Below are 12,443 nucleotides of genomic sequence, written 5' to 3'. Positions count from 1 at the left end.
TAAAGCCCATTCAAGAAGGTTGCCTTTTTCCTGGAGTTATGATTGGATTTAAAAAAGCATCAATCTCTTAATTTTTTAAGGACGAAAACTATAACATAGTGAATAATAATCTATGGCAGCATACTTATTTTCATAATTGTAAACAAGACATTTATTATTGACTTTGAAAAACTCTAGGCCCACAGACTTTATAGGTAAGTTGAAACAGCATCTATAACAATTAGGTTGAAACTGTTGACAGTAATTCACAATAATAAATAATCAAGGTAGGTGGAAGGAGGAAATTTGTCATTCTGAAAAAATAAATCAGTAATAAAACAAAAACAAAACAAAAAAAACAAAAAAATATCAGAAGATACAGCTAGGGCATTTTTAATGAAATTATCCTTAGTCTTCATACATATTCTCATTGTTAGTGTGCTGTTTGTAGCAGAGCAATGAATTGAAGAAACAATCTCACTTCCCTCTGCAAGAAATATGCTATGGTAACCATGAGCTCTATATTTACCCTTATTGAAATAGAGTCAAAATTCAAGCATAGATTTTTGGTTGCATACACCCAAGCAGCTTTATATCGTATATTAGTGTGTCACATATCTGACTAATTTGTGTGTAAATTGCTGCAAATTAAATCACAGCACTTAGAGAAGAGATTGAACAGTAATGAAAAGGACAGAAAATGCCACTACATGATGTATCAGCCATCTGGTGCAATGCAAACAGCACTCATTCTGAGGAGGTTAGGCTTCTGATTAGTTACCACAGCAACAGGTCTGCTGAGTACATTTGCAAGTTAAACATGTGTCAGCAAGCACTTCTCACCATTTCACCATCTTATGCACATCATACACTGGAACTGTGAACAGTGGTGCATCCCATCTAGGCATGATTTTCTGCAGCCTTTCTTACTATTCTGCATCTCAGGGGGCTTAAATTTTGGACAAATAGTCCCACATCAGTATTTCTCATAAAAGAGCCCACTTGACTCATCTACAAAGTACAACTGGAAAATGATAGTGAACAGGTGGTGGGGAAGATAGAAGAGTGCAGTTTGCATTATTTCACACTGGTTGCGTGCTACTATGTACTTATCAAAATATAGAAATGTCAGCAATCAGTCAACCAAAAGTTTTTAAACTTCTTTATAGGGCCTGTGGTTATCAGCCAAGAAAAGGGGAATGGTACGACAAGACTGCCTTCCTATTTTCTATTTTTCCCCACTGCCAGGTCCCTAGTATTTTCCCCAGGCTTGTGCCTAGGGTTAAGACCCTAGGGCAGCAGTGTGACAGACAGCAGGAGCTGGCTGATTCAGTTATCTGGAGACATCATTGCCTCTATGCTGCTCTCCCACAGCTGCTTACTGAAAAGGCAAGGTGCAGAGCTTAGGGCTGCCTTCACACTGCCTCACTGATGTGTCAATGGTGGTTTGAGGCTGGAAAGTCCTGCTACAGCAGGATTTGCTGCCAAATTAACACTGGCTGTTTCTGTTTCCCAGGTTTTAACCCAACTGTTACTAGTGACAATGAGGACAAGATGGCATGTGCTCCTCTAAAGGTTGGAGTGGTGGTGACAGATTGCATTAACATCTTTCTGTTAAAAGGAAGGAGCACAAAAAGGTATTTTCATCAGAGCTGCTAAGAGTAATCCAGAAGGTCAGGGTTTTCTTTAAGCTACTGTTAGTCTGTTAGGTATAACTACATGGATTCCATACCCAGAGTTGAACACAGAGTCACTAATAACATTTTGCTTTGCATTTATGGTATGAAAACCTGCTCTCTAAAAGCATAGCCCAGCAGATTAGAGAGACCGGAGCTAAGCTGTGCTATTTACTTCCAGAGAGGCAGTAAGCCAAAAGCACAAAAAAAAATAGGTATTACCTAGTTTATTGCTCTGGGAAAGAAGAAACAGCAGCTCCTTTAAAGAAATTTCACTGGCAACAAAATGTAAGAGGACAGAACTGATTTAATGCTTTCAGTTTGACTCTCAGATGAGAAATCAATTATCCTGCATCATTTAATCTCCTTAAGCAGGTCACAACACAAACTAGAAATGAGAAGCATTATACCTAGTACAAAGAGCAGCTCTTAATGGTAGCACCAGCCTCAGAATTTTTAGAGGAAAGCATAATGAGATCTTAGGTGCTCTGAAGAGGTGGCTACACCAGAATTCAGCAGTCAAACCCTAATAAAGTGTTTTTGCTCAGTGGTAACCTAGTCAGATGCAGAGCAGTTGAAAGAAAACAAACCACCTCCACAACAAACATGCACACATGTGCAAAAGCTCCAGAACATAATTTTCCCAGGTTTCCACTTATGGCTCAGCCCAGTCCTTGTAGTCCCATTGCAGGAAATGAGACAAGGACAGAGCTGAGGAATACACAGCACATACACTTTAAACCCCTCCCACATACATGATGTGTGACTACTGCTTTGAAAGGTATTTCATTTAGTAAACAAGCCAGCAAGTTTGTGGTGCAAGCCTTCAGAGCTTTTGGTGTTTCTCTAGTGGAGAATGCATCCCTCTGGACAAACTCCCACCCTCCATCAAGAAATGGCATTCAGAAACCTTGCACAAAATAAAAACTCCAGTATGTCAGGTAAATTATCAGATATCTTAGTAGCAAATTTCTCAGCTAAACTAAGCTCTTCTTTTAAAAAAAATATCATTCAAGATGGAAAATACCACAAGGCTTCCAAATCAAGTAAAAGTTAAACCAGTCTACTTTTGGAACTGAAGCTCTGAAAATGAAAAATATACAATGAAAGAGGTGTTTTCCATCTGAGTTCCTTGCAAGTTGGGAAAGCTAAGGGTGGATGCCTGTCCCTTGCAGCTACTTACTGAGCTTCTCAGTTACCTTTCTTGAGTAAAGCTGTGGACATAATCAAGCACAGACATAAGAACAAAAGCAGGATAGCTAAAGAAAGATGATTATTATGTCACAGTGTTTTTTCCTACACACCAGGAGAAAAGTAGGGCACAGAATGCAAGCATTATGATTGGCTTTAAGGAAAAGCTAAAATTATCCAGGATTATATGAAAATAAGTAGGCTTTGTTCTGGGTTTATTTCATGTTATTTTTTTGTTGTTTTTGCAACAGCTTTATAGTGAGGCTGAGGTACTTTTATGAAGACAAAGTCAGAAGAACTATTCTGAATATTCTTTAATGAACCTTGAAAGTGTGAATTAAACTATGTTGTAAGAGTAGAACCCACAAAGAAATTGGCTGAAGCAGCGATTTCTAACCCAAGTCAGATCAGGAACCCACCTTACCATTTGCAATACCTCCATCAGTGGCTGCCAGTGTTTTCTGCCAAGGAATCAGATGCCAAAGGACTGAGGAAACAAAGCCGTCTGCATAAGACACTGCAAGTATGTAGCTTCTCTTTTTTTCCCCGAAACATCCCAGAGCAGTGAGCTCTCTCTTTCCACCCTGCTGATACTCACCTGCCACTTCAAACTGAGATCTCTGGATCAAGGGGTAGACTCTCCCGTATCCAGCAGCAGGGACTATGTGGTTTAGAGAGCACATATGACAAAGATTCTGGTTATTTAACAGTTGACCCATACCACCTATTATTACATGAAATTACTCAAACATGCCATGGATCATTTTTACTCTAAGTATCATGAACTATAAATTATGATAGCAGCTCAGTATGTACTTCACACTGCAGCTTTATGACCCCCACCATAAACAAAAATACCTCAATACCAGAAACTGTTAACAGAACAAAGACAAGATACTAAAAAGCAAAGACTTGAGACCCAATAATGCAATTTCCTTCAGCTTCAACACCATTCACCTTGTCACTCAATCTCAGAGAACAAAGCTTCAGAAAACACTTGAGATTGTGAACACCATTCCTGAAGCTTTGCCAAAAGCCTTCTTGTGTCACTGCATTGCTTATCAAGGATTTTCAAATGAAATGAGTTCTTAAGTACACAAAACAGCAACTCCGATTGTAATTGGCAGGTCATAGCTCTGAACGGCTTTAAAAAGTGTTTTCCTCTCTAACCACAAAGCAAGAAACACAGGGAAGCTACAAGCTGCAGGAAGAACAATCCAGTCCGTGCTCACAACACTGCTGAGCCATCTCCACTTTTTCAAGTGCTACATCTTACAGACAAGCAGCAAAGGTTTGGTTCTTTTTTCCATGGAAATAGAGCTTGCACTTTGCACAGAAGTCAGCTGCAGAGTGTTGCTGAGTGCCACTATAGTTCGGATACTCCTCTGCCCCTCAGAGGAGGAGCAGCTGCTCATCTCTGCTCTCCCATAAGAAGCTATCTGGCTCCTGCTGACACTGCAGCATTATGCCCCAGGGATTAACATCCAGATGCAGCTCAGGGTAAGACAGGCAGAGTCATTTCCTAAGAAATCTTTTCATTTCCATAGAAGAGCTTGAATGATAGCAAATGGTGATGAAGTTGCAGTGGCTTCTGAAATCTGATGCTGATTCTGCACTTTCAAAAAAATTTTAAGTTCAGTTTCAGAAATGTAAGAGACACCACGAAAAGCATTAAAACCCATTCACTTTGCATAAAGCTATGCATAGCATACCAAATCATTTTGGTCTCACAGCTTTAATACTCTGCTGGAATTGTCTGCAGTCCATGTTTACTTGAAGTTTTTTTTTTTTTAATATTTTAAAAATCTAAATAGAAGATGATGTATATTCACAGTATTCAGTGACTCTCACCTCCTACTGAATACAAGTGAAACATTTGAGCTTCACTGAAGAGGTAGAGCAGCATCCATTAAAAAAAACCCTCAAATTAAGTATTTGGCTAATAATCAGGGTCAAGTTTTAGTTCATGCTTTCATTTCCCAGCCAGATGTTCAGTGGGCATGCTAAATACTGCAGATGATCTAAAAGCCTGATGCACCCAAATCCAAGTCTAAATTCTATTCTTCCCAGCAACATATACACTGTATTTTCTATTTGGTTGGCTGTTACCAATCAGATCCTGTATCTTAAGTAGTACTGCCTTAAGGGTCAACTTTATAACCCATTAGACATCCTTGGCCTTGGTTGTAAGAATTGTCTAGTCTCCCCATGCAGTTAATGGAGAAAGACAGGCACCTCAAACTGATAAGGTATCTACCCTGATAGAACGTGAACAATATAAATGTGATTAATTACTCCCAAGTGCATAGTGCTCTGGTAACTGTAGGAGAAAACAAGATGTCAGGCAAGATGAATTCTTTGGAGCAATAAGGAAAAAAATTAGTTAGAGGTAAACTCACGACTGGTAAAATGACAAATACAGACTGATTTGTTATTTCCTCACAAGAAACAGGACAGGCAGCAAGCATAAAAACGAATGGAATTAGCATCCTATACCACTCTACTGTGACTGCCACAGAACTAAAGAATAAATAGGTTCAAGAAAGTTAGATGGCATGACGCAGGGAAAAAAAAGAAGCTCTTTAAACCAAAGTGTATCACTACAACTCCACACTGTGCAGGCCATAGGTCATAAAAATATCAAATGCTGAATGCACAAGAACTCCACCCTGCATATTTTCACATAACACAATCACTTTACAGAAATCCTTCCCATCCATAAGCAGCTTAACTCTAATAAGGCAGTCTGATAACACTTGCATGCAATACTAGATTGCAGAGAAAACAATTTTCATCAAGTTAGAGAACCTTGAATGGAGAGCCCCGACTTGGCACAGTGCAGCAATATTGATCTTATACAACTTGGTTTACCTCATGTCCCTACATAGCCTTGGGCAATGTCTTTAATTCCAAGTACTGTGTTCAAAAATCCATTTTAGAGCTGGCAGAAAGAATGTTAATTCCTTCCAAGGGATACCTCATCCACTTATTCAGACCCATGGGTGATGGCAAAGCCTCTTCCTCTCCAAACAGGGTTCAAATAAACAGGATTGAATTGAAATCCTTGTCATCTCCACCACATAAAGATGCAGCAGCGTAAGATTCACCTCACATCTGTTTTTCTAAAAAGTCGCTTTATTACTTAACATTCAGATAACCTTCACACTACCTGTGAAAATAAAAAGGTGCAAAAATCATTCTATAATTCAGGAAGATGCAAAGCTGGCAAGCAACACAAGTGTTCTTCAGGACATATCTTCATGTTAGCACATTCCTTTTCTGAAAATGGAAAATTAAAACTTGATTTGCAAAATTTTTCTTTAGATGTCCATCAAAACTTGAGGTGAAAAAGGGGTAATCAAACAAAATTTCAGTTTCCAAACCAACATACAGAAGGAAGTGAAGGACACTACCTCTGCAGAACAAAAAAGGTGCTATTTGGAAAACAGCACATTATTTCCTAGAACATTGATAATATGAAAATGATAATGTCTGACATTTAACTCCTACTTTGAGTTTTTTCTTTAGTGATGAAAACAGCTACTTTTGTATTCTCCCTTCAGAAAAGGAGAATCAGCAAAGGACAGACATTCTTCTCATACAGCTTTTCATCAGTTTCTCAGCAGTATTTCAAGATGTTGATGCTTTCTAATACAGCTTTTCAAAATCTACAGAAAGCAAGCAAGGCCAGCACAATGCTTTACAAGAAGTGACACACAAGAAAGAAGTTCAAATAATTAAGTCAGACTAGAAGTTGTACATAAAAGTCACTGAATGTAATCTCAACAAAGTACAGAAAGGCACCAAACTGGATTTTGATTTTCAAGGTGTTTGATAACTGGAAACCTTGTTTCATTTCTGAAAAATAAGTTAATACAAAATTTTAAAAAACCAACAAGATGTGCAAGTCTTTGATGCACAACAATAAGTACAATTTCAGACTTACAGTTTAAATTTTTTTTTACATAAAGAACAGAAATTCTCTTAATATAAACCAAGTATGGGTTTGCTTTTTTCATCTTTTCTGCCAATAGCAGCTGTCAAGTCCAAAACAAAATCAAGACGACAAGAGAACCAGACAGTCTAAGTCATTGTCATTTGTGTCAAAAAAAGTTATGTCACTCTTTCCTACAGCTCATCATGCTTGTATGTGAATTCCCTTGCAGATATAAACCCATCACTGTCTTCATCTTCTTTATCAAATATGTCTTCAACCAAAGCATCATGCTGGGTGTCATTTACCACTGCTCCATGCTTCTCAAATTCTTTCTTCAGGTAGATTTTCACCTATTAAACAAAAGGTGAGAGTTAATGTCTTAATGTTTAAGAAAATAATTGATTACTGAAGTGTTAAGAGAGAGCTACTAGGGTTGGGATGGTACTATTAAACTATTAATAGATACCTTCCTTCCTTGTTACTTGTCTAACTGATTCTTCACAGCCCTGTTCTGTGACGAAAGGAAAAATAAAGCTAATAAACCGGTAGCTTTATGCTATCTGACTGAAAACTGTGACAGGAAAGCAATCTGATGTCTATATAATAAAAGTATAAATGGGTAGGCAGAAATTATAGCTACCAATTGGTCAGAAACTAAACAGCTTTTTCACACATCTTAGCCATTTGCCAAACTAGCAGATGTAAACCCAAACAGCCAAAATGATACAAAAATCTACCCGTGAACTCTGCTCTAATGGCAGCACATTATGACGTATTACTAAAAACCATAAGGCTCTGAAGGGCAAATTGGGCACGAGGCAGGTTCTGAATGGAGTGCTGGAACAGTTATGTACACCAGGCCATTTACTAATAGCAAGCAATTTTTACAGAGCTTAAGTTTAACAGAATGCTTAGGCTCTTGGTAGTATCACAAAGATTTCTATCAGAACATTAATAGCAACATCCCTTTGTTAAGTAAATAGAACCTGATACTGCCTAGCTACTGTGTATTACAAAAGATTACTCTTTTAGGGACTAGCAAACTGATTCAGTCCCAAATAAAAAGGCACTGGAACAGACTGCTCAGGGAGGAGGTTAAGCCATCGTCTCTGGAAATGTTCAAGAAATGTTCAGATATGTTACTAAAGGACATGGTCTATTGGAGAAATATTGGTGACAGGTGGACATTTGGACTAGATGACCTTGGAGATCCAACTTGTGATTCTGTGAACTTAGTGGTTTATCCTAACTTCTCATGAGTAGTGTCCACACACTATAAAAACAGAAAATTGAAAATAAGCAGCAGCCAGAAAAATAATGCAGAATAGTGCTTAGTAAATGTCCTTCAGGCAGTGAAAGTTTTATTTCAAAGATGTTTTACTTCATCAAGTTTTCTATAAGTGTAAGGCACACTTCCATCACATGCCTATGCTTCAGCTTGCTAAGTCCACTCGTAAACTCCTCAGTTCAGCAGTTCAAGATCCAAAGCTCATCTGGGTGCAGCACAGTTGTGCACCCTCAGCTTAGTTTTACTGAAAGCTAAGTTTACAAGCTTTACCTTATATTCTCATTTTTACTACAGAATTTTGTTAGGTTTGCTTGCAAAAAGAGTAACCCACTCACCTCCTGCTTGGACAGTTTCCAGTCATCATTAAGATCCATTTCTTGGAATGACTCATGAGACCTAGGTCCATTCCTAATTTCTAGAAGGTCAATGTTGAATATCAGTGTACTCTCAGGTGGAATTTTTCCTGCACAGAATAGTTAACACGGAAAGAAGTTAAAAAAATACACATTTAGTGTATCATAAAAGCCACACACCTCAGAGCAATGTCCTGCCAATCCCACTGCTTTCAAAGCATCCTGCATTCTGAGCCAAAATGAATAAGCACCTGTAACAGTGGTAAGTACAACTACTTTAGAGTGTAGTTCAGACAATGAGCAACTCTTGCAGCACAAGTTCAACTTTAAGTGCAACTAGCTTTGTTAGAGGCTAGCATGCATTCTTGTGAGTCAATATTCACTACCTATCATCACAGACTAATAAAGACATGACTCTTCAACCACTTTTTCATGCATAGAGCCAGACAGAGTCTGAATGGAAAGTGGTGAAATAGACCATAAAGTCAGATGGCCACTGCTTCAGTGCACAGCTCAGACCAATGGACAGCAAGGCAAGAAGGTAGTGCATCAGACAGACTGAATGCTACCTCTGTATCTGGTATTCTGGCACTTCTTGCCAAGAAAAGCAGGACAGCAATGCTGTCAGTATCCTGTAGCTGTCTCTGAGTTGTGGCAAAAAGTACTGAGCTACTTCCAAACACACAGCAGAAACTGAGCATATAAACCTACTCAGAAGCTCATTAACTAATTCCATTTTGAAGCAAGTCAATAAATTAATGATTTTCAGGTAGTGCCAGAAAACATTTCACTACCACCATCCCTGGAGTTTATCAGTACCATGCTATTGAAAAAACTGGAGACATCCTCACACTAATGGCTGTGATAACTGTCAAAGACTATTTAGCACTGAACTCTGTTCCTCTGACATCCTATTTAACCTCTCTATATTTCCATATTGGATAGAAGCACTCCAAAAATGCTTGCATGCCTCGAAATAGTAAGGAGAAAATTAATCCTCGCTTAGTTGTCTGGGAGCTGTGACATTTGTTGCTACAACTCAGTGTACACTCAACAAGCTTACAGACCTCTGGGATGAATAAATGTACAGAAGCTTCTAGAAATACAGACCACAGCAGTCTGCATGGCATTTGGAACATGGGTAATTTTTTTCCTGAGGGTTGCAGAATAAGGCTGCGACTCAACATTCAGGGCAGACAGAAAGAAAGGCACCAGGTAAGAAGTTAGTGAACTCATGTTCAGAGGAAAGTATGAAGAAAATGGAATTCTGACTTCAAAAGCATAGTAACATAATTATGTTCAAATACTTTAGTGTTGTCCTAAAGCACAATGATCCTTATACCAGCTAGCAGTGTTTGCTAGTTCAGTACTCTTGCATTAAATACATGAGAGGCTTGCAAGCCTTTACTATGTAAAGCATTACAGTTAGCCTTTAACCAACGCAATTAGGCCTGTAATTACCAAGCAAGTTATACAGCATTTAGTATTTTTTTGTAGAAAAAATTTACAGCTGTGCCCTGCATGAAGCAAAGAAAATAACATTCCTCCATCCTTCAAACCATCACTTATTTGAGCACACATTCCAGCCCTGACCTTCTCATTAAAAGAGGGGTCTGTCTGAATATGTTTGAAAAGGGAAAAAAAATAACACCAGTAGCACACAGGTTGAGAGAAAACATAAGCCACGCTTTCATCTGCCTGCACATCATTCAGCACATTCTTGGTAGGCATCAGCTTGCCTGCTAATGTTCTCACTTATCTCATTTTGGGTAATAGGCCCAAAGCTGTAAGAGGGAAAGAATGAAGTGTCCCTATATGGAGGAATAAATGGTGAACTTTCACTGTAACATTTAAGAACATGAGAGGATAGGGAGCAGAACTGGAGGTTCCTCAGCTTTCTAAAAGAAACCCACAAAATTTCCAACCCCTACAATTCTGTGGTTCTGTAAAAATAGAACGAGGCTTGCACATGCATGTTCATGGAATTATTATCACAAACACAGATGCAATAGCCAAAGTGTTAACTACAGTACCCACTTCAAGCTTGACTGAAAACAGATTATAAAGCAGAGCACTGTTGAGCAACCAACAGAAGTAACACTCAAAACATAAAGCACAGCTGCTGTCCTAAGTTCTGATGTTTTCCAGCATTCACCACTTGAAACAATGGGTATTTTCTGCAGAAAACAAGTTCTCCAGAAAGAATACCTGACTCCAATAATTTCCCTTATTTAATGATATAAACCTGGAAAGCTTGCTAACCTCTTCAGTCAAAAAATTGTAAAATTAACAGAGATTAAAAACAATTAAAGCAAGGGAAAGAGGTCAGGCATTTTACCTTTCCCTTCTTTTCCATAAGCAAGGGCTGGTGGAATAGTTAGCTTCCGCTTCTCTCCCACACACATGTCCTTCAAACCTTTGTCCCAGCCTTTGATGGCTTCTCTTATACCAAGTGTAAACCACATAGGTTGGCCATTGTTATGTTTGTGGCTGGAAGAGAATGGAATAAAACACTTTAAACAGCAAATTCCATAAAAGGCACGTGGGACAGATGGAAAATGCTCACAGTACACTTATGTAATAAAAAATAAAAATCTATGTAGTATTTTGGTGTTTCTTAAATGAAAGTCCTAAACTTCTAAGTCCTTCGAAGTTATGTCTTGTATGACAAGGCACCTTAAGAACTGCAAAGGAGTGAAACAGCTCATACAGGGCGCACTCATGACAATGCTGAATAACCTGGATCCTCATCTTCACTTTCCTTATCATTTATTTTACTTTGAAACTCATCAGACCAGAAAGGCATTACTGCTTGGAAGTGACGTTCAAGGTTATGTACATTCATTGTAAATCACAAGTCACAAATCAGCTTGGCCATGACTGCAATATACCTTACAGTATACTTAGAAGTGTCAGTCACACCTCTTCTGAAAAAGCCAGTAGAAGAAAAAACTACACAACAAATAGCCTAGAAAAAGAGGAATAAACTCATGCAAAATATAAAATAGCCAAGCCAATTCCCTTTCCAAACTTAACCAGGTGGTACTCAATAATTACTTCCACTCTACTGACATGCACAGTTTTAACTACAGCCCAGAGTTCCACTTACTGATCATGCAGGAAAGGTGATGAAAATAAAGAGCACTTACAGAAGTTAGTCAGCAGCAAAAACTTAAAGCGTCACTAGAACTCCTTTTAGAGAGGCGGGTTAACTACAAGAGAAAATTAGTGACATTTCAGTTTAAATCTGCAAGACCACAAGCATGCAAAACGTCGCCTCTTTTGGTTGCTATTTAAAACGAGCGCCACAGAAGCAGATGTCAGACACAGCCTGCGGGCTCTCGAGCATTTCGCCGTCCGTTAGCACCCCATCGCCATTAGCAAGCACTTCGCAGGCTCTTCCTCCCGCTTGCATCGGTGTCGCCCAGAGAACGCGATGTGCGTGGTCTGAGGCAGGTGAGGAATGCCATTCATGGCATCTAAAAGGCGGCAGTGCCTCCCAGCCGCGAAAATTCCTCGGCTTTCTGTTCTATCATCGATAACCGCACGTACATATTCAGTTAGGACAGATTTCTGCCCCGAGAATTTGCATCAGAAACCAAAGAGAAACGCGTGCGCAGCTGGGCCGCTGACACCAAAGCTCACAAAGCCTGTGCGAGAGGACGAAGCACACGTTCACACGCGCGCACACAGTACCCCGCGGGGACTCACGTGGAGTGGAACATGGAGCCGTCGCTCTGCAGGAAACCCTCGTAGTGCACCAGCATCATGTCTCCCCACTTGGTGCGCCGGTGGCACAGGAACGGCTTCTGCAGCACCTCCACCTTCACGTCGGCCGCGGGAATGAGGGCGGCGGCCGCGCAGCTCAGCAGTGCGCCCAGCAGGGCGGCCCGCAGTGCCGCCATGCCCGCCTCAGCGCCGCGGGGCCACCATGGCCCGGCAGCCGCTGGCAGCGCCCGACCCGCCCGCAGACGTGGCAGCGGCCCTCGCGGCAGGCAGCCCCCGGCTTCGTGCCGGCC

The 12,443-nt window shown here is 39.9% G+C and overlaps 1 protein-coding gene across 1 annotated transcript; it reads right to left on the bottom strand.

The window, feature by feature from the left end:
• Positions 1-6,335: 6,335 nt before the first annotated feature.
• On the bottom strand, positions 6,336-12,421 carry FKBP14 (FKBP prolyl isomerase 14). Its single transcript, XM_065752491.1, has 4 exons — positions 12,136-12,421; positions 10,763-10,914; positions 8,407-8,534; positions 6,336-7,133 (listed from the first exon to the last, which is right to left on the bottom strand). The coding sequence occupies exons 1-4, from the start codon at positions 12,327-12,329 to the stop codon at positions 6,975-6,977; spliced, it is 633 nt and encodes a 210-aa protein (XP_065608563.1). The 5' UTR covers positions 12,330-12,421; the 3' UTR covers positions 6,336-6,974.
• Between the last annotated feature and the right edge of the window lie 22 nt (positions 12,422-12,443).

This window comes from Cyrtonyx montezumae, unplaced genomic scaffold (genome assembly GCF_038088225.1).
Source record: "Cyrtonyx montezumae isolate F1298 unplaced genomic scaffold, pur_monq_1.0 scaffold_8, whole genome shotgun sequence".
Taxonomy (NCBI): Eukaryota; Metazoa; Chordata; class Aves; order Galliformes; family Odontophoridae; genus Cyrtonyx; species Cyrtonyx montezumae.
The sequence above is the reverse complement of the archived record's forward strand: the minus strand, read 5'-3'. Positions and strand labels throughout refer to the sequence as shown.